Source organism: Ursus americanus, chromosome 24 (genome assembly GCF_024610735.1).
Source record: "Ursus americanus isolate L20-20 chromosome 24, mUrsAme1.1.p, whole genome shotgun sequence".
NCBI classification, from domain to species: Eukaryota; Metazoa; Chordata; class Mammalia; order Carnivora; family Ursidae; genus Ursus; species Ursus americanus.
In genome coordinates, this window is record NC_142150.1 from 5,710,145 (window position 1) to 5,737,387 (window position 27,243).

General features: G+C 41.9%; 1 protein-coding gene across 50 annotated transcripts in view; it reads right to left on the reverse strand.

Moving 5' to 3' along the window:
- Positions 1-1,288: 1,288 nt before the first annotated feature.
- SOX6 (SRY-box transcription factor 6) overlaps positions 1,289-27,243 on the reverse strand; it is a 586,648-nt gene continuing 560,693 nt past the window's right edge. For 46 of the 50 annotated variants that reach the window (XM_087855313.1, XM_087855321.1, XM_087855326.1 and 43 more), the window contains 3 exons: positions 21,811-22,044; positions 18,915-19,131; positions 1,289-8,128 (listed from right to left, as the gene is read on the reverse strand). In XM_087855313.1, coding sequence (XP_087711439.1) covers positions 7,825-8,128; positions 18,915-19,131; positions 21,811-22,044 — 755 coding nt within the window. In that variant the 3' untranslated portion in view covers positions 1,289-7,824. The remainder of the gene's footprint in view (positions 8,129-18,914; positions 19,132-21,810; positions 22,045-27,243) is intronic. The other 4 variants (XM_045796557.2, XM_087855327.1, XM_045796563.2 and 1 more) reach the window with 1 other exon arrangement.

Sequence of the window (27,243 nt, forward strand, 5' to 3'; positions counted from 1 at the left end):
AAAGCCTGTGCCCTGGGCGGTGGGGGGCGGGGGGGGGGGTGTTGCAGGAAGGTTCTGTGACCGCGCATGTGACCAGGTTCTGAATTAAGGCCTCAGGCAAGTCCCTCGGTTTGCTCAGCCTGTGACACCGATGCTCTCCTCAAGCTCAGACATTCTCTGATCAGCCGAGGCAGGCTTTATCCGTGTGCTCTGTGTGTAGGCCTGTTGTACACGTGCCATCTAATTCCCCCGACAGCCCTGAGAGGCAGGGATTCTTACCCTGTTTTACAGAGGCGACAACTCAGGACTCACTTGGGGAAGGTCAGACAGCTGGCAAGCGACGGAGTCAGGTTGGTGGGACTCCAAAGCAATGCCCGATGTTTACCTGGGCTTTTAAGAAGCCACAGGGCAGGAGGGAGGGTCACGGCCAAGTTAGACTTTCAGGACAGCCGTATCAAACATACAATCTGACTGTGATAAAGAAAAGCTCCGCAAATCCATGTCTTTTCTCTAATGACTCAGTTTTCATAGGAAGTACCGAAAAAGAGTTGCTGGGCCTCCCCCCGTACCCCCCTCCGCCCCCGTCTTTGTCTCGCTCTCCAGGCGTTGGTCACTAACCTCTGGCTTCCACGCAGCGGCTCGGCTGGGTGGGCCAGTCTCCTTCCAGGGCTGGCTCCCTCCAGCCCGCTACCCCACCTCCATCCCTTAGACTCCTCGAAGCTGATACCACTTGGAGCAGGGTTTCACTCCCAGTCCAACTGCTGTCTGGACATCGGCGTGAGAGCTCTCCTTCTCCGAGGCAGGAGCAACTGAGATAATTGGCCAACCACTCCCAACCATGGCAGAGGCAAAGGTTCCAGAAGGGCGGCATTTTCCACTCGTGGCGGCTGCTAGGCTCATAGAGGTTGGTGTCAGATGAGAGGCTGGCCCTGGAGATTGGTTCATACCCCAGGATGCTGGGAGCTTTTATAAACTGTTTTGCTGTCACGCAGAAGTCAGGCAAATGGGAAGTGACATCTCTCTCATCTTCTCTTGACAAAAATCCACCTTGGATCCCGTTCCTACCGTCTGAATCCACAAGCATTTCCTGCCACGCCGTATGCTCCACAATGACAAAAGCAGACAGTCTTTCCAGGCCGAGGGGTTTGAAGCCGTTCTGAGACCTCCCTCCCAGCCGGGCAGGGGCGAGGCCCGGGAGCCGAGAGCTCCGCGGGCTCCAGCAGCGGGGGGGGGGGGGGCAAGCCCGGGCCTTCCCTGGGCTCCACGGTGGGAACAGTGTCCAGGGCACAGACAAGGCCGTACACAGAGGTCATAAAACAAAATTTATCTTTAATTTGTAAGTGTCAACAGCAGTACAAAAGATGGAGTGATGACGACTAGATTAAGGGTAGAGAGGACAGTCTTGAGGTAAATGAGCATAAATAGGCAGTTCTTATAGACACTCCCCTGAGGGGCCCAGGCCCCTTCACGGCATACACGTTATCACCCAAAGATGGCATGTTTAACATATCAGGAAAGCACCTTGTGCAAAAAGAAAAAAAAAAAAAGTAGCTAAGGTGCCAACCTACACCAGGATAAAGACAGTGTGTCTTTCAATTTTGTCTTTTCCCTTAATTATGAGGCAGAGGAGGGGAAGACTTTGAAAAGTACCACTGAAAGATTATTCAATGTCGAGTTTATCTCACGTCAATACTGCACAACGAAATCCAAGAAATGTGTGTATGCAACAAAGCTAAGAACAATGATTCATTCCTTTAAATTTGAAGAGATTCTTTTTTTTCTTTTCCCATTTCTTTAATCCTTAGCAAACTTTTTTTTCCCATTATCAAGAGGAGAGTGTGAGAGACATGTGATGGCAACCCTTAAGGTCATTTAAAAACTTTACACTGGACTGTACAAGATTTTTTTTTGATAAATTATTTACATTTTCAGACTTTCAAACATATTCAAAGCAGCAATAGACACTAGTTTTTCTGGTTTTTGTGTTTTCTAATTGCCCAAATCGTTACCAGCCATGGGCCAAGTAGGTACCTGCGTTATACATAGAATGTCTACAAAGAAAATCTGCAGTTAAATTTGCTCGAGGCTGCAGTACTTGCCCTTAGCATCCTAAGGGGCCACACCCGCAGTGTCGCTCGAGGAACCGGAGCACAGTACCTTGACAACAAGCTGCAGTTGTCCCGACAGCCCTACGCGAACTTTACACTTTGAAACAGCAGCCAGCATGTCAGTCCAGCATGTCAGTGAATTGTGCTGATTAAATTAACATAGAATACAATCTCACAATATACATCACAAACAAATTACAAGGTCGGGAAATAAAAGAGTTACAGTAAGATAAGTTATGTAGTAACAGCTTATAAGCTTGTCTAAGGTAATAAAAATTTTACATGGCAAATACAATAATGAATGAACATAAATGCTAAGCATTCTAATTTGCTACAAGCTGGAGAAGGGTACGATAAAGACTGCACTTTCAAAAAAGCAAAAACACATATGACAAAGGAAGACAAACGGAGAATGCACATGAGCAGATCTGCAATGTGCAGCATACAAAACAGTTAAATATTTGCACATTCCCCATACTCCAAGAGCACCAGCACTGAGGCCTCACCTTATGCTTGTGGTTCTTCAGGAATAAGAAACTACTGAGCAAGCTATGTCACTGAGTTGCCGTCACGCGTTCATATAGCCACGGACACCAGGTGGAAGAGTATCTGTGCTAAACATCGCCTTTCTGCTCCCTCCCCCCGCACGCCCCCAGCCCCGCCCCAAAGGTACCAGCATTCCTAATACACGGTCTGAGCTTTTGGAAAGCAATCTGTCCCCAGAAGGAAAGATGGGATGGGGATGAAAAGGAAATGTATTTGCATATCAACATTTCCAATGATATTAGCAGAGGGTTACGCTCAACAGTATGTGGCATCAGAAACAGGACATAATCGGCAGGAATAACAGACAGAAGTTGTTTATTAAGGAAGAAAACATGTCAGGGGGCAGATGACTTAAGGAAATGATGCAAGTGCTTCTGTAAAAGGACAAATGAGGTCATACAATATTATTATACTTTGAGAAGTGAGCTTAAGTGCCAACTCAGTCCTTAGACAAACGTGCACAAAGTCAGGCAAGGCTACAGCAACCATTCTTGTCAGTTTCTCATTATAAAGGAAGACCCAGTAATAATTTCAATACATTCCTCTAGCTGCATTCTTTGTAGTTGTTGGCACTTGGTACAGGACTTCTCACATGGTTTAAAACTACTAAGTGATTCTTTTTCCTTTCCCTAATGAGTAGGTAGAGGTCAGCTCTTTGCAAAATGAGTAAATTGAGAGAAGCAGCCTCTGCCTGTGGTGTGCAAGTGACCAGGCTGCCTTCCCACTGGGGCTAGATGGGCTTCCTCGGAACAATCCCGGCTTTCAGCTAGTGCCTGTGCCCCTGGCTCGGGAGGGTGTGCTCCGAAGAAGCAGCCTGGCCTCATAAGGAAAAGAAAGAAGCCTTTAATTTCAGCCCTAGAGTGATCACACCCTTTTCAAACACCCCGGGCTCCAGCGGGGCTAACGTTCAGGGGAGGCCAGAATTTGACAAGCTCAACAGAGCTGTGAGCCCACACCTGAATTTAGAACTTGGCCTGGGAGACCGAGGCAGGACCCTGGCATATTGAATCAGGCCTGAGGACAAGGCTGGGGAGTATCACATACCAAATGAAGCAAACTGATGCGCTCCCCAAAGATCGAGCTGTATACACGTGCAGATGACAAATGTCCCCACCTTCCCAGAAAAGGTACCGCATCGCCTCCGCCAAGGGAATGGAGTGACCGCCTGCCCGGGGGCTCCTGTCCACGGATTGACCTTTTCTTTCTCCTGTTCTTTCTCTGCCTTCCTTCCTTTCTTTCTTTCTCTGCCTTCCTTCCTTCTTTTCTTTCTTCCTTTCCTTCCTTTCTTTCCTTCCTTCCTTCCTTCTTTCCTTCCTTCCCTCCTATCCCATATGGTCCATTTTTTAGGAGAGGATCGTGGGCTAGTGTCCCTATTCTAAGTGACAAGGAAAATCCTGATCCTATAAGTTCTTTAACAACATGGAGATGATTTGTCTTTGATTTGAAGAGACTATGAAAGAGGAAGCACGGAAAACAGTGGATGGGCATTCTTTAATCTAATTGGCATGGTAGGGCTTTTATTAACGGTCAATCTCAGAGGCAGATTTTCACCTGTAGAATGGCATTCATGCTTCTTGCTATTAAATGGTCACAGAACTACCTTGTAAGATTTATGTGGGACTTCCAAAAGCAAACAGACTCTCCCCCAGCTGTCCTGGAAATTTAGTACGTTCAATTCATCGACTTTCTATAATAAAAAAATAAGTAAGAGTCTGAGTCTGCGGACGGTGGGTTCCAAACTGCACGGGAACCCGAGAGAAGGGTCTGACCGCCCCTGCGGCAGGTGGAACTGTGGCCGCCCTCTCACTGTGGCTGCTAGTTCCCTATCCCCATGAGGTACAGTGACTCGTCAACTCCCAGTCTGGACCAACATATATGGATAGAGAACGAAAAGGAAATACATAACTTATATCTAAGTATTCATGAACCAAAAATAAATTCTATTTCTATGTTATATTTACACAATTAGAAACATCTAAAATGAGATGGTAAAGTCATAAAAACTTTGTTTAAGCCCCACTGAAAAGAAAACGAAGTGATCCCTGTGATTGTCATTCTTAATTTCCATGGATATTTAGAGCCAAACTTGGCTAATAAATAGAATAGGCTGCTTGTACGCAGAATTTAGATTCAAATACAGCATCACTGTTTGACCCAATGAAAGAGACGTTTCCAATCAGATCATTCCTGAATAGCCTTTCACCCTTCAGAACCCGGCTAGAAGTAACTGCACCCCGGTACTGAGGCAGAGCTGGGGCCAAAACAAAGTGTTCATACACACATGTATTTTGCATAAATAACTGAAATAACAAGACATAAAAATGACTCAAATCCGGCAACTGTGAGGCAAGCCCACACGAGTCGAAACAGATGACTTTTGTTCAGGTCGTTTTCGTACAACAGTTTCACATTAGTCAGAAGTGATAAAAAATACCATTTATATCCAGTGCTTATAACACTTACGAAACAACATCTGTGAGTGTGTGTGTTTTTTGTTGCTTTTTTTTTCTTTCTTTCTTTCTTTCTCTCTTTCTTTCTTTCTTTCTTTCTTTCTTTCTTTCTTTCTTTCTTTCTTTTTTTTAACTACAAGCAAAATCAAGTTTCAGTCCTAAAGAACAGTCCTTTGTTCTCCACCAGCCCAGAATATTATTTTGGCATGGTCATAAAAACAAACAAAATTAACCTACTATTCTAAATGTTTGCCTTTGTGCAAAATTAATTACATACAATACAATGCTAGCCATACAGCACTCTACCTATGCGGCAAAATAAAAAAAAAAGGAGGAGAGAGCAAAAGCAAGAGTCAAAGAGAAAGAGAAAAAAACATGAGTATGAAGCGAGGAGGAGAGGTATATAAACCAAAAGAAATCAGTAAGACAATAATAAATATTCATTTTTTGAGAAAAAATGACCTCCTCCTCATTTGAAACAAATGTACAAAAACAAAGTTCCAATCCCCAACCAAACTAAGAACGAAACATTCCTATCAGTACCTTAGTCAGCTTATGGAGAGCACTCCCAGCTAATGACACAACCAGTAACATCTTGGCTAGACCTATTTATTGCTAGTAGGTATGGCCTTGAGCACTCCTTAAATAAATATGAAGGTACACTATTTTCTTCCAAGTGACAAAATGGCTCAAGAAATCTGATGGGGCCGTTCCTATGTCCTGGTGATCAGATTCTGGGTTGTCCCGTGAGGTGAACTGTCCCATGAACTGACATTTTCCCGTTGAACCACTCCAGGTGAGGCTCCCTCCCCCACCGTAGGCAGTCAGTCCTGGTTTCAGGAAGGTCAAAATGGCATGGCTGAGCTCCCAGTAGATAGGAGAGCAGAAGGAAACCTCGCTGCCTCCCAGCCCATCAGCACATCTCCAGAGAAATCCTCCAGCGACCAGTGCTGTTACTCGTGTTCACAGGGAGGCATGCCCCTCCCCCTCACGTGGCCAGCGATGGAGGGAGGGAGGCAGAGGAGCTCACCTGCTGCCCTGGAGTCATCTGTTCCCCAGAGTTAACAGTAGGAACATCTCCTATAGGGAATGTATTTCCCCTCCTTCTCCTTCCCTACGTTTTTCTTTCATTCTCTGGATGTATCATGACTCTTTGCCTCTATCTTTGCCTTGAGGCTATTCATGTGGCTTCTCGAATCCTGGGGATTTTGCAAAGAAAAACCTCCCTAGGTGTGCCAGATGCGACAAGGCAACTCAGTGTGGCGGTGCCAGCCCATGACAGCATCGCCGTGGCCTCCTCCGTGGTCCACAACCTTGGGCTTTAGACTTGGCTGTGGGACCCTCCTGCCTGGCAGTCACCACTGCTGACCCTTGCTGCCGAATGGCATTTAGGGGAAATGCCGCGGATGCAGATCCTACCACTGTTGCTAAACTGAAGTAGAGGGAAATTCTGGCAAAAGCCTTGAGGTCACGGGAACCTCGGGGGCACACCTGTTGAAGTGTAAGACTCTACGCCTGCGTCCGAATACCTGGCCCTGCAGCCAGATACACACTTCTGTTTAAAAACAATTTCAGGATTTAACAGAATCTTGTTTCAGAAATGCTTCCAGATGCTCTGGGGACATAAAATCGCTATGTACATCTTTTGTATGTAGCAGGAGAAGGAGGTGAAAGGGGCTGAAAAGATCTTCAGGGAAGGAGGGTGAAAAACAAGAATTATTAAATTAATGCCACCAACATTTTTTTTCAAATAAATAGTAAGTGGACCCTTGACATTCTGGAATGAATAAATTATTTAAGAGAAAATGTGTTAAGACTGAATGTCAGGGTTAAAGGCGAAGGGATAATGGATGTAGTGAGAGGTGGTCTCCGGCAGAGAAGACCACCGCGTGGGTATCTGGTGTGGTGAACGCTCTGGTGCGCGTCGCAACGCGTCACGCACGCACTGATGGCACATCAAGAGGCAAACACGATTGGGTACGTGCACTGTGGCAACCTTGTTCATTCCTTACAATATCTCGTCTCCAGATTCCTGAGTACTTTACCATTTTCTGGAAAAAAAAATGTATGGTTTGCTATTTTATCTTAAGATGCCAAAGATTGTCTAAGACTTCGCAGTGTCTCCTTTAAGACTTTCAAAATATGAAGATTCAAAAGTTCTGAGAAAAGTTTGGCACATTCAAAGTTTAACTCTACACACGGACAAATGGAATTCCGAGGCCTTTTGAATAGGCTCTGCACGCAGCTGCACGCGCTGTGGACTTGCTCTGCTTCGCGATACGAAATCCTCAGTTGTTCTCTCAGATAATTCAGAATAAAACACATTCACAACCTGTAGGCCGGCACAGCATACCTGAGTGAGAATGTTTAACCCCATCTAAAACAGTAACTTAAACCTTTATCAACATCCAAAAGGAAAAAAAAAAAAAAGTAAGACAAAAATATAAGACTTGTAAGACAGCTATGGGTTGAGATAAATTTTCAAGTCCTGGTGTCTCATATTTAATATGTCTTCACCTAAATTAAAAAAACAACAACAACAACAATAACAATAACGACAAAAACTCAAGTTCATGAAAAATCCGGGAAAACTTAATCTGTCTCACACTTTACGAAACAATTAAGACCATTCTGCTGATGTAATTGTGGAGCCACAAATGCATGCGGGCTCTTTAAGAACTTTTTGTTGGGGGAGGGGAGGTGAAATGTCAAAGTATTTTAATTCAGCAAACAAACACTCCTCAGTTGGCACTGACAGCTTCCGGGGCTTCATTTTCACTGCTATAGTCTGATTTGGGATCATCCTCATAGTCGTCATACATTTCTATTTCATCTTCTCCATTAATCATCTCGTTTCCAGCTAGGCTCCCGCCGTCCGTCTTCATGCCGTAAGTGCTCTGGATGACCGGGAGGCTGGGCTCCGGGCTGGCCGAGGTGCTAGAGCAGTCAGATGTCATCTGAGGTGACGGTGTGGTAGTTGCCATAGTAATAGCACCAGGATACACAACACCCGTTCCTGTGGTGATTGGAATCTGAGGCTGCTGCCTGTATGGATTCAAAAAATAAAATAAAACAGGACGAACTCTCTCTCTATCTGTTCTTCCGGGTGGCACTGGAATTCCTCCCCCACACATTCCAAAAGAGGGCTCTGTCTGACATTCTAAGCAGATGGCAAAACGGGACAAAGGTGCTCCCTGGAGGAGTCCTGCACAGCTCCCGATGCTATGGTTGGGCATTAAGCAATACCATGGAGCAATTTATCGATGGTTTTGAAACATAAAAGCAGGGTTCTTACAACATTACATAGGGCAAAGCTTGAATAACACTGCGCATTTGAAACAAATGCGGTAGTCAATTCCAAAAGTTACATGTGACATCATTTTTTAAGATCTCCCAGGATGATACAACAAAATGACCGGTAGCACGAGACATACATTAATGCCACTGTTAAGCAGGCGTGTGTCTTCACCTTGGCTTGAGAACTGTGCAAAGGGAAGATCAAGGGGAGAAAGGATCAAGTATGTCCAAGAGAGTCAGACTTGGTATCCATGCAAATGTCTACCGACTTCTGTGGCTGAACTTGTAGGGACGCTCCTTTAAGGAGCTTCTATTTTCATAATCATGGAAGGATCATCTTGGACGTCATTACTCCCGAGGCCCTGGCCCGGCGCTGGGTTAGAGGAGTCAGGACTGAAGAGCAGCAAGAGCCCTGCAACTTATCAGAATAACACACATTGCCTCATCCCAGATCCTAGCGGGTGCCAAGGCTGGGTCACACCAGATCATTCTGTCAGAACGGTACTCTAGTTCAAATAAGCTTACCAGACCCTGTATGAAGTCGGTCTCTCCCTCTACAGGGAGCCTTTGCTACCCGCCTCTCAATTTCCCTTGAGGGGCTGTAATCGGTTGAAAGAATTAAAGACCTACAACACCAAGCTCACAGACTATGACTGAAACAATATTCTCTTGGTTGCAATATTTACCAAGCATTCCTCAACCTTAATGGACAATAATTACAATTTAAATTCATTTCAAAATATCACTGTAACTATCCTTTCTGAGCTTCACTTTCCACATGTTTATAAGAGCTGGGGGTCAGGGAAGTCTTGGAAGGTCCTTTCGCCTTTTAATATTCACAACTTCAGGTCAGTCCATCCATTGAATTGTTCTTCTTGACCCTGTTCTACAGAATCGTCAAATCTTTCTATCCACCTCAGTCAGAAAAATACCCTGAATCTATAGAGAAGTAGCTTAGTTACCAGCTATTCTTTGACATTTCTGGGATAATTTTCTCAAAAAGCCCTGCATGCCTTCCAGCCTGGTAAAAGGAAAAATGACAGAAATGACCTAGAATCGCTCTGTGAGGTACCTCGTAATGCTATCTTTAACAACCTCTTCCAGTCTCCAGAAGGCGTGACAAGGATTCCTTCACCTCTAACATAATATATCGAATATTTTCGTATACATTACCTCATTCCATTAACATGGCAACCCCATGAGGTGCTGTCATGCCCAGGTTTCAGATGAAGAAAGTAAGGGCTTGTTTGAAGCCCTGCATTCAACAACCAGCAGAACCAAGCCTTTGAAGCTAGGCCACTTGACTTGAATTCTATCAGTCTTTCCTCTATAGATACTCAATATACAAATACACTATGCTTACGGTGTCTCATGAACATTTCTGATTTCTATAGATCCTGCTGGTACGCAGTTGGCACTAAGCACCTGATACTGATCCATTTTCTATGATGCTCGGGGTGATTTTTTTTTTTTTTATTGCCTGAAGAAGATGATAGAGGAACTATATCTCTGCATAGAAACATCTCATAAGATACTGGTTTCCCTCTCACAGAATCAAATTCTAAAAACAGTATACTTCTGCTTCTTAACTTTTGGGCCAATTAACACAAATTAAATTTCATGCTAGCCCGCCCAAGGCAGTGAATGCCTCATTAAATTTTTTACTGAAACTTGGATAATTGCAATAAAAATATTTTTGCCTTAATCACATAATGAGTGTAGAGTAAAAACTTTTATTGCAATATTAACACATTTTACAGATTTCCCTATTTGGTGAGCTAGTCTATAACATAAACTCTACATACCATACACAAACTAATGGTACACTTTCTTTTCATAAAGGACGTTCTCTTTTTAGAAAGAATAGATGGTCGGTTTTGCAGTATTTTTTAATCAAAATATCTATATGTATTGATCTATTAAATAAATTTTAATTGAGTTTCTGTTTTGTGCTGGAGACAATGCTTAGATGCTTTCACACTATCTTCTTTAATCCTCATGATAAGCCTAAGAAGCGAATATTATTTCCCCTCTTTACTGATGAAGTTACCAACTAAGTTTCAGAGAGTTTAAATTGTTTGTCCAAGGCCATACGAGCAGAACCCTTTCTTAATGTTGCAAATTCCCTACTGGATATCAAGATTAGGGCGAGAAAGGCAAGCTCACACGATCAGAAAACTACTTGGCAATATGAATCAGAATCAACCTCTTCTAAACTGGGCTCCACATATTTAACAATACTTGGACATTAAGTTGGTAATGGAACACTGAAAACAAACAAACAAATAAAACATCTGTACAACTTGCTTTCTGGAGTGAGGCACCTGATATTCAGAAGCTTGCTACTGGTGGTAGAGGGATACCAGACTGTCACCCGCTGACCCCCTATCTACTTCCTCCTGGTCATCGCCCCTCATTCCTTAAAGATGTTAGCTCCTGGCTTACTGTCACTCCCTCTCCAACATTTCTCCTGCCGTAATTCTTGATGACTCACTATCCACGGAGGTGAGAATTTCAACACCTTGCTACCTCAATTTCTTGACCTCCTCTCCGCGGTGATGATCTGGCCCCCTTCCTGTGTCAGCAGACCTTGTCATTTCCAGCTGTAACCCCACCCTGTTCTCCATTTTAAACATCCCACTCTCTGACCACCACATCTTATCTTTCTAGTTTTCTTCCTCTAAAACCCCAGTTCAATAATTCTCCCACCCTATGGGCATCTGCAACTCCTTGATCCTTCGACCAATTTTTGCTGTTCTCCTGTCCCTCCCCCTCGCTGTCCTGACTTTACCTCTTTAGCCAGGATAAATCCTGTGGTTAGTCACTGTCTCACAGGTCCTCTCCCCTCCCTTACACGAACTCCCTGCCTGCTCGTGAGCACTCCCACGCAGCTGCACTTGGCTGCAGAACACACTACCGTGCGTATGTACTAGTCTCTGAATTTTTGAGCATGAATTTCAAATTGGCCTCCGGTGCTGTTCAGCCATCATGTTGTACTTTTCCTAGGCCACTCCTTATTCTACTCTCCTAGATAATTATTTCATACCTTCTCAACCCTCCTTGGATGCCCAACTTCTCCCATATCCTCACTCTCAGTTGATGACCTGGCTTTCCATTTCATGGAGAAATTAGAAGTAATCAGAAGAAATTTTTCACAAGCTCCCGCCATCACATATTCATCTACCTCTGTCTGTTCTAATTCTCTGCCTGCCTTCCTGTATTTTGAATGAATTTGTAATCCAGTGTAAGGCCAATCCTTTCGCTTCTTCACTGAATCTATCTGTTCTCGCTTACTAAGGATCTCTCTCCAGTGACTGTCTCTCCCATATGCGTGATCTATTTTCCCTCTTTCCTGGATCATTCCCATTAGCACATAAACATGCCATAATCTCTCCCACTTTAAAAACAAAAACAACAAACTCTCTCTTGACTCGCATTCCCTCCAGCTCCTGCTCCATCTCTCCATCTCCTTTAAAACAAAACTCTTTGAAACACTGTGTATATTCACTCTCTTCACTTCTTCTTCTAAATTCCTAAAACTACTTCAATCACTCCCAACACTCCACTGAAATACAGCTTGTAAAGGTCACACTACCAATGATCTCCATGTTGTTAAATTCAGAAGTCAGTTCTTGGTCCTCCTCTTACTTGACCTATGCCATAAGCAGCATTTGATACAGTTGGCCACTTTTCCCCTTGCTGAACCGCTTTCTTTTCTGGTCTTCTGGTCTTCTTCCTATCTCATTGCTTCTCCGTCTCCTGAATGTACCCTCCCCTCCTTATCAACCTGACATCTAAACTCTGAAGTACCCAAGGATCAGTCCTTGTACTTCATCTCTTCTCTATCTCAATCAATTCCCTCGGTGAGCTTGTCCATTTTTCATAGCTTCGAATATTATCTAGGTGCTGATAACTCTCAAATTTGTATGTCCAGTAAGCACTACATTCTTAAATCCCAGAGTCATATATGTATATAACTTCTTATTCGATTTGGATGTCAAAATACCATCTCAATCTTATAGGTCCGAAACTGAACTCCTGATTATCTCCATATACCTGCTCCTCTCAGGGCCCTTCTGATCTTGGTCAACGATTACTTCATCTTTCTGGGCCAATCCTCGGTAACTGCACATCCTCTCAAACCCTATATGCAGTCCATCAGCAAATCCTAGCGGTCCGCTATCAGGAACACATCCAGAATCCGTCCACTTCTTGTTACCCTCACCCCTAAATCTGGCCCAGGCCACCGTCAACCCTAATCTGGTTTATAGTAAGAGCCTGCCTCCTTATTTCAGCCATGCCCCCTTCAGACAATACTCAACACAGGAGATAGAGTGATCTTTTTAAAACCTAAGTCCCATCACAGTGCTCTTCTGCTCATGACCCTCCCATGCCTTTCCATCTCACTCAGTCTTCACGATGGTCCTTTCACAGTCTGACTCCCTGCTACCTCTCTGACATCTCTGACTTTTCCCACCTACTCACTCTGCTCTTACCACTCTGGCCTCGTTAATTCTTGAACATGCCAATCGCAACCTTCCCTCCAGGCCTCAGCAGTGGCTCCTCTCCCTGCCCGGTTCTTCCCCCAGAGACCCAGCTTGTTCTCATTCCGCGGGCCTTTGCTTCAAGTGTGAGCTGCTGAGTAAGGTTCTGCAGCTACTCTTTTTAAAATTGCGCTCCATCCTCTGACACTCCCTACACTTTCCCTATTTTACTTTGTTCTAAGGCACTTATTTATATTTGATATTTATTTATTCATTTATTGATTGGTTGTCTGACTTCCCCCCTTGGAATGTAAGTTTCATGAGGACAGGAATTTTCACTGATACAACTCTAGAACTTAGACAATGCCTGGAACACAGAGGCACACTCCATGTTGTGTACATGGAATGAATGAATGAATGAATGAATGAACTAGTGAATGAGGGGGGAAACAAATGAAAAAGCTGGGTAACCTATTTGAGAGAAGAAAAGATGTAATGAGACTAGACATTTGCGAGGGAAGATAGTGGAGAAGAAATGTGACTATAACCATCTTTAAATGTCTGAGTGGTTATCTTTATAAATGAGGAAGAGACTGGCTCTAGAAGAGGGACCAAAGAAGAGGATTAGAACTAAGCAACCAAGTAGCAGAAAGGTAAATCATTGCTCAGTTAAGAGACAAGAACTTTCTAGCATTAGGGCATGTTCCACAAAGAAACTAGCTCCCTTGGGAAGTGGTGAGCTCTCTGGCCCTAGAATAGTTCAAGCAGAACTCAGAGAGGGCTCCTACAGCGGCTGGCTACTTAAAGCGTAAGACTTCTGAGGCCACTTCCAAGTTACCGCTGATTCTCTGAATGCAAAATCGTAAGCTAACTATCATGCTGGCCTTGCTTTCTCGTTATTGTTACCAGCATAATAAAAGACTAAAAAATCAAGTAAGCATGGCTAATTATAGTTGCTGAATCTTGGCTTTCAAGGGTTTCCAAAATATTGCTCCACCCTGCCTCTCTTACTTTTCTTTACTGCCAGGAATAACCCCTAGGCTAGCCTCGCTTTTTTAGCTATCGAACATTTCTGCATTTCCCTCCATGTGTTCCTGCTCTTCTTCCCAGGAATCTTGACGTCCACTTTCCACCAGCCTGACCCTACCCAAACGTCAAGTCCCCTTCCTCAAGGATGACCTATGGTTAGCCCTAATGTATAGTAATCTCTCCTTCCCTGAGCTTTGCTTGATCTTGTCTATAAGATCAAAATCAGTACTTCACTATACACTATGTGCAGCACTGGGCAATGTGTTCTCACACTCTGTGTATATGTATGTATAACAAACTATTATTTGCTAATATGTTTATGTATGCGTCTGGTTTCTCTGACTACAACACTCTCTGAAAGCTCATTGTGTACAGAATTAATGCTTCATGTCCTATATTAATTTAGTACAGTGCTGGGCACATCAGTGGTTTCAAATAAGCCCTTACCAATTGACGGACCAATCAATTAACAAAATGGAAAATCCAGCCAGCAGGCTCAAGCTTTGTCTATCGGAAATTACTTTCCTAAAAAGCATTTTTCCTTCCTTTACAGATCAATTGCAAAGTCAAAATTCAAACACTGCAGATTTCACAAACAGGAATAGCTGGCAAGTACTGGGCTTTACAAATAATGAATGTGCACATCAAAACAAAAGTTGTAGATGTTTGTAAAAGTATACACATGAAGCTGATATGAGCACAGATGGCTAAGAACCCCTCCTTCCAGCCCAAGTAAAGGGTAAAGCTGACCCTGATAGAGCTCAGCATTGTTGTATGGTTTCCAAATCACAAGAATATTCCTGGAATATAGCCTAGCTTTGCCAACTGCAAAAAAAACAAAAACAAAAACAAAAAACAAAAACAAAAAAAAACCCTTATGTATTAATTTGGCAAATCCCCCTTGTTTGCTGATCTTTCAGACTTTTACAGCCTTTCTAAATGAAGACCACGAAGTCTGTTTCATTAGGAGATAAGCCTACGCGTCGTCCATCTCTGTAGTTGATACTGCAGTAAGAAATGGAAATAATAGCAATCTTTTTATATTGCCTGTTAGAGACTCTAATCCAGCTTTCTCTACAGGAGGACAATACTGAAAATAGTATGGCTAGCCTATGCGAATCAATTATATTTATAAGTATGTCATAGGCTTGGTTCAACCTCTTTCGGATTAAGATCAAAATGGCAAATTTCAGATCACTTCCCACACAAGGCACTAGAATACAATTCTTTATATTATGAGATACATACTTGGCGTGTAGCGTTATTTTTCTAGAATACTAACATTTGCCCTGATTCTGGGCTTCCTCTGTGCCAGACGTTGTTCTAAGCACTTGAGGCAGACCTAGCTAGTCAATCTTCAGAAGGGCCCAATTTTGTAGGTGTTATGGCCAGCTCTCCATTTTATGTATGAGGAAATTGAGGTACAGAGAGTTCAAATAAGCTTCCCAAGGGCAAGCGGAGACTTCAGAGGACTAAAGAGCGCTGTGTATTAGTTGCTAGGGCCAGAAAGAAGCAGATCTGGTCCTTGAGACAGAACAGTCTGGTTCCAGAATCAGTGTCTGTAACTATCGCACTACAGAGCCTCCAAAGAGTGTGTAGGCTCCGAGTGAGAGAGTGTGTAAGGGTGGAAAGGTCGCAGGGCTCCCATTCACACAAGCCTGTTTAAATCTCACCTCTGCAGTTTACTAGCTGTGTGGCCTTGGACAAATCATTGAACATCTCTGAACCCTGTGTTTTTCAGCCCCATAGTGAGGATGTCACTGCGCTTCTTGTATTTTTGTTGTATTTGCAATAATCTGTATAAATCACTCATCACAGTCTTTAGCAAGTATTCAATAATTTATCATTATTATTATTCAAAAAGTAGCCCAAGATTTGATATTTTATAGTACCTGCATAATTCTCTATGAGTTCACAGGTAAATTACTGAATAAACTTCAAATAAGTGGAAGTACGTTGGGCCGGAATTCTCTGGGAGAAGACAATGTTGTAGGTACATGTGCCCTAAAGAATATCATTTCAACATTAACAGTACTCACTAAAATTCTTAAAAGTTCTTATACTTAACCTGTCGATCAAAGGGGTTAAATCTAAGGGAAAAGCTAACCTTACTCCGTTTCATATTATTGGTAAACTTATTTCATAATAGCTGAGTGAAAAAAATCTAACTCGCTGAACTTTTAGTTGTATCATCCATCAGTAAAATGCATGACAATGCTGAGCAATGTATGTAATTTTATTGGCTTGAAAGTTATGCATGTCTTTTCAAAATCAGCTATAAAAATTGATCTCGCCCCCATTCCTTCAAGAAGTCAATAGCAATCTTCGAATTTCTTGTTTCTTTTCCCTCTTGTAATAACCTCACATCTAATGAAGATGAATTTCCAAAGATGAACCCCAGGGAGTTAATAATCTATCAAATACAACTACTTAAAAGAGAATACGAATCTTTAAGTAGAAATAATACCTGGCTTTAGGTTGCAAATATTACCGAAGGTGGGCAGAGGAAAATACTCAGCAGTGAAAATTAAAGAACAAGACATTCTGGCCATTGCCTGCACATCCGTAGCCCCACTCCACGGTGTAAAATGAGCTTTCCGTAAAGGACCCCCTACACTACCAGCAACAGGATCCTTTGTCTCTAAATTTCAAAGCTCCTTTAACGCCATCACACGCCACAACCAAAGGTCCTAGGAGTTCTTTTCCAAATAGCGCAGCTCCTAACTGTGCCACGATGGGGCGATGAGGAATATTTTGGGGCACTGTGGTAAGAACAACTCCTCAATCGTTAGGTATGACGGAGGCAGAGACTCGGATTTAAACCTTGACCCTCTGTCACCTTTGGGCGGCCACAGGACCTTGATCTCTTTATCTTATTTGGAGGATTATGTGATTTGTCTATCTAAAATGGCCAGTATACGGGATACAGTAGACAATAAACGGTAGATGCTGTTGAGTCTTACGCGCGTCGTCACGTGTTGAGGTATCTGATTTAGCGTGACTTCAACGGAGCCTCCAGTAAGGGGAAACTAATCAAACAGAATGACCACATCTCATATCTTCAAATAAGTACCGGGGAACTAAAATGGTACCTCATAGCCATCCAGACTATGGCAAAAGAGACCTGTTCTGTACCATTAGACACACAGAGACATGACATGAAAAAAGAGTGGGAATCACAAAGGATCTCAAACTTAAGCTTTGATTCTCTGCTCAAAGGAGATTATATACAGTCTCAGAGACAGGATTAAAAAAAGACATTCATCACACAGTTAAAATAAATGTGTATTTTGTTTTACGTGACTATGCTTCTCAAAGTGCACCGTGAATCGGTATTTTTCATAAAGTTTCTAAATCGCCAGTAAATAGCCTCCTTATACTTCATTGTACTTCTGGTGCTAAAAGCATTATTTTTTAAAATACAAACATTTATAATACAGAAGAATTTGATAGACCTATTTTGGCACAGCTTCATCTGTTAATAGATTGGGATTCTCAAATAAAGTGGCTTAAGACTCCCTTTACCTTGAAAAAGTTCTGCCACAGTGTAAAGAAACTCATTGACTCTCTGGGGTATAACATAAAATATAGTTTTATTGTGATAGTAAATCCATATTTAATAGTAATGATAACAATAAAAACTCACCTTTATTGATAATGGACTAAGCACTATAAAAGTATTTTCAAAAGCACTGCCTCGCTGAATCCTCTCAACAATTGTACAAGACAGGTACTGTTATTTATTTCATTCGTTACATGAGGAAACAGAAGCTCAGAGAAGGTCAGTAACTTGCCCAGGTGGGTGGCACCGTGCTTGAACCTCAGCAGTCAAACTCCGGAGCCCATGCTCTTCTCCAGAACTCTCTAGGGTAGGGCACAGATTCATGACCCGGACGGCTTTCATCGGCCTTTTATTTTTATATTTTGTATTCTATTTACTATTCCAAATTAATTTTATGCTACTAAACACATGCTTCTGAAGCCAACTTTCTATTCCGAGATGTTATTTTTTTAGTGTCCTTAAAAAATAAACAGTTCTTTACTTTTCCTCTAAGGTACATCTTTTCCTCACCTGCAGGGGAAGCTGTCCCATTTCCCTGCCATGTAATAGCTCCTCCACGCTCCCCCTGGTTAACAGTGAATCCAGCTGCCTTTTTACTTACTCCTCTCTCTTAAGGCCTATCCCAAGTATCTTCCCAATCCGACTGCAGCTGCCTCAGGCCAGTGCCTCCAGAAAGGTCCTCTGGTTTGTTACCCCCTGTGCTTCTGGGCCTGGGCATGCTGGAACCTACAGTCATCTGCATCCCCACTTATCCCCACTGCTGTGGTTACAAGGGGCCTCTTTTCAATGCAGACAGCCAGTCAGCCAAGTCGAAATTTATACCAGAAATCTATTACCTAATTTTTAAACAAAATGACATGAAATCAGACTTGAAGATATCAAAAACATGTCTAGTTTCTGATTTAAGCAAGAAAATCCACATTGTTATTGCTTCCACCACAGAATAATTTACTGCAACAGGAGTTCTGGATCTTATGCCAAAAATGAGGTCCTCTAACCAATGTCAAGGCCAATTATCTTGTGGTAGATCCCACAACAAAAGCAGACTATTGTGATTAGAATCAGAAGCACCACCCAGAGAAGCTGGAAAGCTTCCGGGGATTTCTTAAGTTAGTTTTTATTCGTTCTCCCTGTATGTCTGCTTAAATAAACTACCAACAACTTTGTGTGTGGGCACGGAACATCTTCGACTCGTTTGGGAGACAGGGAGAAGGGCGACCAGGTTTGTTTTGCGCTGTTGAACAGGAGCCAAGCTGCAAGACTCTGTGTGTGTGTGTGTGTGTGTGTGTGTGTGTGTGTGTGTGTGTAACACTGCAAAGATCACCACAGCCAAGCCCCTGGGTAGGTCTCGACCTCCTCCCTTCCCTAATCTCCTTCCCAAACACACTGCCAGTAGCCGTCCTGCGGTTTCCTACCGGGAAGGGAAAGCCCAGGTGGCTACATTCTCGGGAACACTCACCCCACAGTAAAGAACTGCCTCATCTCCTGCCTCCGAGACCTCATCAGTTGCTTATACTCCCCGATCCGGAGCTTTTTGCCATCAACAATGCAGGTGCGTTTCGGTCGAGGTTTGTATTTATAGTTCGGGTACTTCTCTAAGTGGATCTTGCTTAGCCGGGCCTGCTCTTCGTAATATGGTTGCTTCTCTTGGTTGGACATGGATTTCCAGCGAGACCCTAAACATAAAAATAGCCTTCAGTACCCACGTGGTCAAGGCAACATAGTGGTGGCAAATGCTGTATATACCTTCCCACTGTTTCACTCACCTGTGCACATACCACCGAGCCTCCCAAGTAGTCTTTTACAGACGTGAAGAGCAAAGAATCATTTTGTATGTGATACATTTAGCACATTATGTCTTTCGATAACTTAAAGCTGGTGCTACAAAAGGTATATTGTTTTAAAACACATCTCTGCTGCTTATAGGTCACCTCCTACGCCAAGGTCCTTCCCCCCTCTATCTGTCTACCTCTCTCAAAAGGTGAAAAACCTAAACTTCCAAAGCATACTCTCAAGGCTGACAGGGATTCTTAGAAAAAGCTCTCCTGGTTCCAGAGATTCAAACGTCTCCCACACTTGTCCAAGCATCTTTATGGAAGCTACTCTGTGATAAGATGTCAGCAGATGTCGATATCCTTCCATATGTAAAAACCCACTGTGCATGCTGTCTCCCCTGGCCCCGGGTAATTAAAAAGCCTAAACCTTACCTAAGAAGCTCTAGCTTTCGAACCGGAAGGTACAGTTGGAATTATATATACCATTTTCAAGTACTATAAACGTTCATTCAAAGCTGTACCAATGACAGCACAAAAATTTTTAATGTGGTTTATAGAGGAAGAAGGAAAAGTATTCACTTCTCTAATATTGTTTATAAGGAATTATCTAAACACTCGACGAAGAAGGGATGTGTTTTTTTACGTGTATCAAATTGCATTTTTGTGTCTCGCTGGTGAATAAAGCGGTAACAGCTGTGCTGACTGGATGTTAGCTATTCTTCAGTGGAGATTTTTCATACATAAACAAATGGAAAGTTGTACAAATATTCTCTGTAGCCAGCAATATCCTGGTCTGCTTTAATAGCACATCCATCCCTGTTCTTTCCTGATTGTTGTGCAAAAGTTGTGTAGAAAGTCTATGCAGATCGGCTTCTCTGTGTTGTGCTGACTCCCAGTAGCTTTAAAGCCCCAGTTAACAGAGGATTCTGGCTACTCTTGAAATGCTTGTGCTCTAAAGTGTATATTTTCATGAATACACTTATTATGTTCTTAATAATTTTTTTCACAGAATGCACACCAATAATATAGATTCCCCACAGCTGCCAAAATGGAAACAGAGAGGTTCTGTGCTCATTTGAGAGCTTACTCATGTTGCTATAAGAATGGCAAAAAAAAAAGAAAGAAAAGAAAAGAAAAAAGAGAAAGAAAGAAAGAAAGAAAGAAAGAAAGAAAGAAAGAAAGAAAGAAAAAGAAAGAAAGGAAGAGAAGGAAAGAAAGAAAGGAAGGAAGAAAGGGAGGGAGAAAAAAAAGAAAATTTAAAGTAAGGCATCAGATTTCAAGGACAGACAAAAACTGATTTTCTTTTAAATGTCTATTAACTAGAAAAAAAATTAATATATCCTGAGGAGCATTTTGGTTTGAAAGGTACTTAAGTTGAAAAGGAATAACACTATCCCTGCGCATATCTCAGAAACTCTAAAAATAACACCCCGCTTAATTGTAATGACATTTAGTATCCATCTTGAAATTCAGAAGTCAAAAGGGAAAAACTTATTTTTTTTAACATTTCACCACTTTTTGATCTTATGTATGTTTTAAATTTTCTTAGAGGTTACTGCCTCCCCATGTCTCAGAATCAAGTTAAATTATTTATACAGTGACAAAACATGTGTATTTGTGTATGTCCAGATCACCGATATTTACTAAGGTTAAATATTTATTGCTTTTGAACAAAACATTTAAAAAATGAAAACCACAGTTTAAGTCTCTAATGTTTTTCAGTTTCTTAAACGGCTCCTTTTGAGATTTTGTCACATCATGACAGCTTAAATAGAACAGTGCCTTCTGTGTTTTTTCTTTTTAAAGAGGAAACGTGTTGCCTATAATGCTGCATGTTGAATAAAATATGTCAGTGTGCTGAACACAATAATTCCAAACTGGATCATCTGCCGCAGGCGAGCTTTACGCTCACAGAACCAGCCTTGAGTTTAATCCTGAGAAGCGGGAGAATCACTCTGGCAATTGACCACAAAATGGGCCTCTGCCCTGTGGTCTGTGTGTTCAACTCTCCGCTCTGAAATTCGAACTAGTCATATCTTATTAAAGTAAATGCCGTTTCATTTTACAAGTTTTAAAGTTATCCTTAGAGGCACTGCTCAACACTCCATGAATTTCACACTATGGGGGGGCTCACCCCAGGTCCTGACGCGTCTTTCAGAGGAACATAGGAACCCAAGAATGCTGGAGCAGAACACTATAGGATCTGAGGTTTCGCAGCAATGTGCAGATTGGAAGGCTTGAGTAAGAGGAGATAAAGCTTGTCTCCACGGTTCCTGTTTAGCAGTGACCTCTCAGAGTTGCCAAATTCACAGTATATAACAGACCGTAAAAAGTTCTGTCTCCAAAGTAAGTTTTTAGTCCGTCCTTCCCTGGCACCCAGTGATGTGTAACCCTAACCCTAAACGCCATGCTGCGGGGGGGGGGGGGGCACAGAGATGATGACGAAGACTCCCGAGGCAGCTTGCAGAGCTACGTCTAACGTCCGGAAACCACAGTCTCCCCGAGGTGTCAGAGTATGCCCCTGTTTTCCACTCTCCGGCCCTCGGGGGGTACAAGGTCAGCATCAGAGACTGCACTCACCTAAGATTTTGCTAATGTTGGAGTTATGCATGTCGGGGAAGGCCTGAAGGATTTTCCTCCTCTCATCCTTCGCCCAAACCATGAAAGCATTCATTGGTCGCTTGATGTGTGGCTCGCTGCTGGCCCGGCTGCGGGCATCCCTGTAGACTCGCGCTTCAGCCACAGTGGCGCCTCCTGTTGGCCAACAATAATACTGCTGTAGTTTAGCTGCAGAGCCATTCATTGCTTTACTTCCTGTAACGTCAGGGCAGGAAGAACAAGATGGGTGCAAAGCATTATTATCTGAGTAACGTAACACAGCTTGCCGCCTGCTTCAGCTGTTTTCCCTAGGCCCTTCTCTTCTTTTTAAGTGACCTCTTGGAAGAATACAGTTTCAAATGACAATTCTATAGGCCCTTCTGATGGAGGCCTCAAAGACACACCGGGCAGAGTTAATTTTGTCTGTTTTTGTACACCTCGTACATTTTTACTACCATCAGTTGCGGGTGGTGATTTAGCAATGACTGGCATTATTTTAGAGTGAGTTTTCCTCTTGCGGTTCCTCCCTTCAAAAGCAGGCTCCCACCTATCATTTTAGCCTCATTTGCCAAAAATTGCAGCACTTCAAACTATCTCTTTACCTCAAACAGAATTTTCTCTCACAATATTATGCCTGTCCATTGCTCCTCTCACGGCCTGGAAGCCCCTTCTCCTCCTTCTTCATGAAATCCCACCAAGTCCCACTCATCCTTCAAGGCCTATTCAAATGTGATATGTTTCACGAGTTAATTAATTCAATACAAAATATTAATTGAGCAGTTACTATGAGTTAGGCATTATGCCAGTGGTTAGGGATGCAAAGGTAAATAAAACAGACCCCGCTTTTAGAGAGCACACAGATCAGAGGGGGTACAGACCCCAGGCAATTATCACAGAGTGTACAATCGGTGCGGTAATATTGAAGTAAACAGGGAGCCAAGAGGGCAGCAGACAAGATAGTCAGCTAATGCCTCTTAGGAGAGGCACGTTGTCTAAGCTCTGTCGTGGAGGATGAATAAAGATCAGCACGTGAACAGGGGAGGGCTGTAAAGACAGATGGGAAGGGTAATTCAGGCCATAGGAACAGCATTTGCAATGATGTTCCCCAGGCTGCATTCATTCTTCTTTCTTTTATGCTACATGCCCCAAAGTAATTACTTGTTTATGTGACTATCTCTCTCTAATATTTCCACTCGATCCTCAGGAATATGAAACCCCTAAAGTTGGTGGTTATGTTGTACTCATTCTTGTATCCCCAGGATTTCCCACATAATAGATATTCAATAAATATTTATTAAGTAAAAGATTGGTTTTCAACTTCTAGGCAAACTACTAGACTCAGAGGCATTTATTGCAAGGGTCCTGATATGTTTTTCTGCTGTTTAAGGGTAGTTCTTAAACATTCCCATATGAAACTATATCTAAATCTCTGATATTTGATCATTTCCAAAGAGGTGACTGTAGCTAGTAACATTCTAGATGAAAATCTCCTTAAGAATATGGCAAGAAGTGGCTCTCATTCACTGCTGTATCCCTAGGTTCTAGGAAAGCACTTGGCATATAGAGTTTTAATTAGTAAACTATGTTAAATTAATGAATGATTGGGTAAATGAATGAATAAATGAATGAACATAGCTCTTGCTTGTTTTCATGAATCCTACTAGCGTGACACACGGAAGTATGCTTTGCAATGTGGCATCTACTAAATATCCCCCTATAGACTGAAAAACTTCTATAGCTAAATGTAAAGTGGTTGGACTGATGGCCTCAGCCACGGCTTCTACTGCATAAACAGGAAAGCCTACTCCCAAAAGTTTAGAAGCAAAATATACATTAAAACCAACATTTCCACTTTCTGGAAAAAGTAAAGCCTTTCAGCTCAGTGGAGTGATTATACAGGAACAACATGACCCAATCAATCTCTGGCCCTTCTACTCTATTTCTAGATACCTTGATTAAGTAGAAATTTGTTTGTGTCAGAGCTAGTAATAAATTAGAACATTAAAGTGCACTATTATTTGACAAATATGATCATCATTTATAGCAAACAAAAGACAGGATAAAAGGGCCCAACTGGCTAATATTATCAATTCTTTTCTAAACATGAAAGAGGGCACAGGGGCCACTATTTGAAGACCATGCAAAAATAGTATATTTTATAAACATCCCTTCTTTTAGGCCTACTAGACAGAATGGCCCCTTACATGAAAAGTCTCAGATCCCAAGATGCATAACTAATCTGCTACCTTTTTGCCACCATACCCACAGTACATTAATTTCATTTAAAATGCACTGACCATACAGGATAAATTGATTTCACTTTATATGGGTTTGACAGCCATGTTTATTGTGCAGTGAAATGTAGTGTAGCTTCCAGCTGACAATATCCATCAACACAGGGCAATATGCTGACTGCTGGGCCAGATGAAGGCATACATTACTCTGGAAGTGAAACACTCATTCAGATACGACAGTGTCTTCTCCTGAGGATCACCATGGTAATTTATGATGCCCTCAGTGCCATTACTTTACAACTGACATGGATTCAGCAATTTATATACTTGCATGCATACACATAAAAGGAGACAGGCTTGTGGAGAATGTCAGATGCAAAAACATTTCAATATTATTCTGAGTTAACTACTATGCCACAGGTGATTAACATTTGAGATCTGCTTTTACTGTCATAGCTTTCTCTGCACCTCTAACAAAACCAAATAGTCAGCTTCCGTTTACTTATTCATTTAAAAGATGTATTTCATTGTGAATGGGAAGTTTTACTTTCCTATGGACTGCAAGAAATCATGGTGGATTTTTAGACCCCGGTCTTAGCAGATCTTCTACACCATACCAACGGATTCCCGCAGACATGTCTTACATAGGCCCCATCTCTCTCTCTCACTCCATACCTCAGTCTTAACATATCCTTCCTACTCTCTTCTATCTTACCAAATTCTACTCTTTTCCAAGGGACAGACTCAGGTCCCACCCCACCAACTACCCTATATCTACCTCGCCCCTCTCTCCCATAGTACATATGGTCTACGTGACACTGACAATGAATTGATTACACAGCAGATATCTAGGACTCACAACAAATATTCCCATAAATTTAGAAATTCAGGCACAGTACAAAGCATGAAAATGTGAAGGTGGGAATGGAGAATAGAGACGCTCCAAGGCAGGCACATTATCACTTTTTTCTTGCCTCCTCTCCTCTCTTCCAAGGAAAGTCAAGTGAAAAATGAATGTGGACATCTTGACCTAAACTAGGACTGTTATATCAATGAACCAAGATTTGAGAAGAAGAGACTTATCCAGGGAGGCCAAGGTTTGAAACCACCTTTCAACCAGACCTGATATCTGATCAGAGACCAAATTTTAGGAACGTATTGAAGGCACAAAGCCAAAAGAATATTTTGAAAGTGTTCCTTAGCTTCCCTAAACTTTGCTTCATGAAACAAGGTGGTTGAGGAATTGTTGCAGCAGTAGAAATACATATGACTGCGTATGTGTGTATAAATTCAGAAAATGAAGATTATATATTATGTAAGGCTTTTTAAACACATAAGGAAAATTCTATAGAATACTATAGAATTGTTTTCAAAAGGTGTGCTATGAGTCTGAATATTTGACGCCTAAAATCCACTTTCTGTTATAATTAAAATCTACATATCAAGTGTGACTCCATACTGTTTCATTCATTTTTTAAAATAACACCAAGTTAAAAAAAAAAAAAAAGCAGCACTTCATTCTAAAATAGCTAATGCTCTGTGTCAGAATCCAGAATTGTCCTAGGGAATGTCTCACAATTCTCTGAGGCAGCCTCTTTTACTTTTAAGAGCAGAGAAATCATTTGGCAGTTCACTCTTCACGGTATAGCTCCTCACGGAAAGCAGTTCTAAGGAGCCTAGACCCAAAGCTATGTACCTAAAAACTACTGCTTTTAGACTGACCTAAGTGTCTTTAATTATGAGCAGTAGTAGTCCTAAATGACAGTTACTGAAAGGTCAGGAGGTCAACAACACCACACTACGCACCATGGAAAAGCGGTGTTCCCTGCACTCCATGAATTCCTGCTCTCTTCAGCTTCCCCAGGGGGCTTTGGTTTGATTAATTCATCCTTTGTCTCCCCATATCATAGTTTGGGTAAAGGCAAACTTTCAGTTAGACAAAGAAAGATAGTCCATGGGGAAAAAATAGAAATTGCCAAGGCAAAGACTTCCTTAGAAATCTGTGATTTAAATGATTTAAAGAGAAGACAGAAAGTTGAGTTTTTCCAGGTGGTTTGGAAAGAAGGCCAGTGTAACCATCATAGACTATGGCAATGGTCCTGAACTAATCCTAGAGAGGCCCCCTTCCTGGATAAATTCCAAGGGTTATGTGAGTGAATGAGTAAGTGTTTGGTATGTGTATATATATAAAGTTCTCTCTAAGGAAGAACTTTGGCTAATTCTATAATGTGCCTAGTAATCATTTATTTAGGCACTAATTCAGCAAACACTCTGACAAATTTCAGATCGACCCAACATTGTGATTGGGTATACAAAGAATGATAACATGTGTGCCTTTTTAAAAAGGGATTCAGTCCAGTGAGGGAAACAGACACATAAATAGAAAACTACAAAACAGTGTAAGTGCCAACAAAGGTAATTAAAAAATACTATGAAAGTGGAGACGAGAAGCTATCGATGTCGTTGGAATGAACACAGATGACCATCAGGAAGCCTCAGAGATGCAGTGGTGCTTGGTGGCATCTTAGAGGAAGAAGAAAAGTTTGCCAGCAGGTATGACTTTGAAAGTATTCTAGGCTGGAGAATTAGTGCGAATAAAGGCACAGAGTTATAACAAAAGATTGATAGGGTTTAGGGTATAAAAAGAAGCTGGCTATGCTTGGGCTTATAGAAAAAAATAGAGGAGTATTAAGAGATGAAATTAGAAACGTAAGTAAGGGACAGATGTGCTAAGTACCTTGAATGCCAAGCCAAGAAGTCTTTAAAGTTTTTAAGCAGGGTAGTGACATGAACAAATATATTCAATGAGACATCAGAATGGAAACTAAATGAGCAATTCTTTCTTAATAGTCTCAATGATTACTAATGATCTGACAATAAATCTACCATTTATAATCTACAGTGTACAATATATAGTAAAGAACTACAAGTTGTGCAAACAACACTAAAATATGACCTAGAGATAACAACAAAACAGAACAAACAAATAAAACCTCAACAGAAAGAGAAACTGGGATGACTCACATAGTGTAATTAGCAAACAAGAGCTTTAAAGCAACCATTATAAACATGTTTGAGAACTTAAAAGAAAAGATTGTCATAATGAATACATAGACAGGGTTGGGGGGGAACTCAGTAGAGAAATGAAACTAGAAAGAGAAATGGAAATTCTAGAACTGAA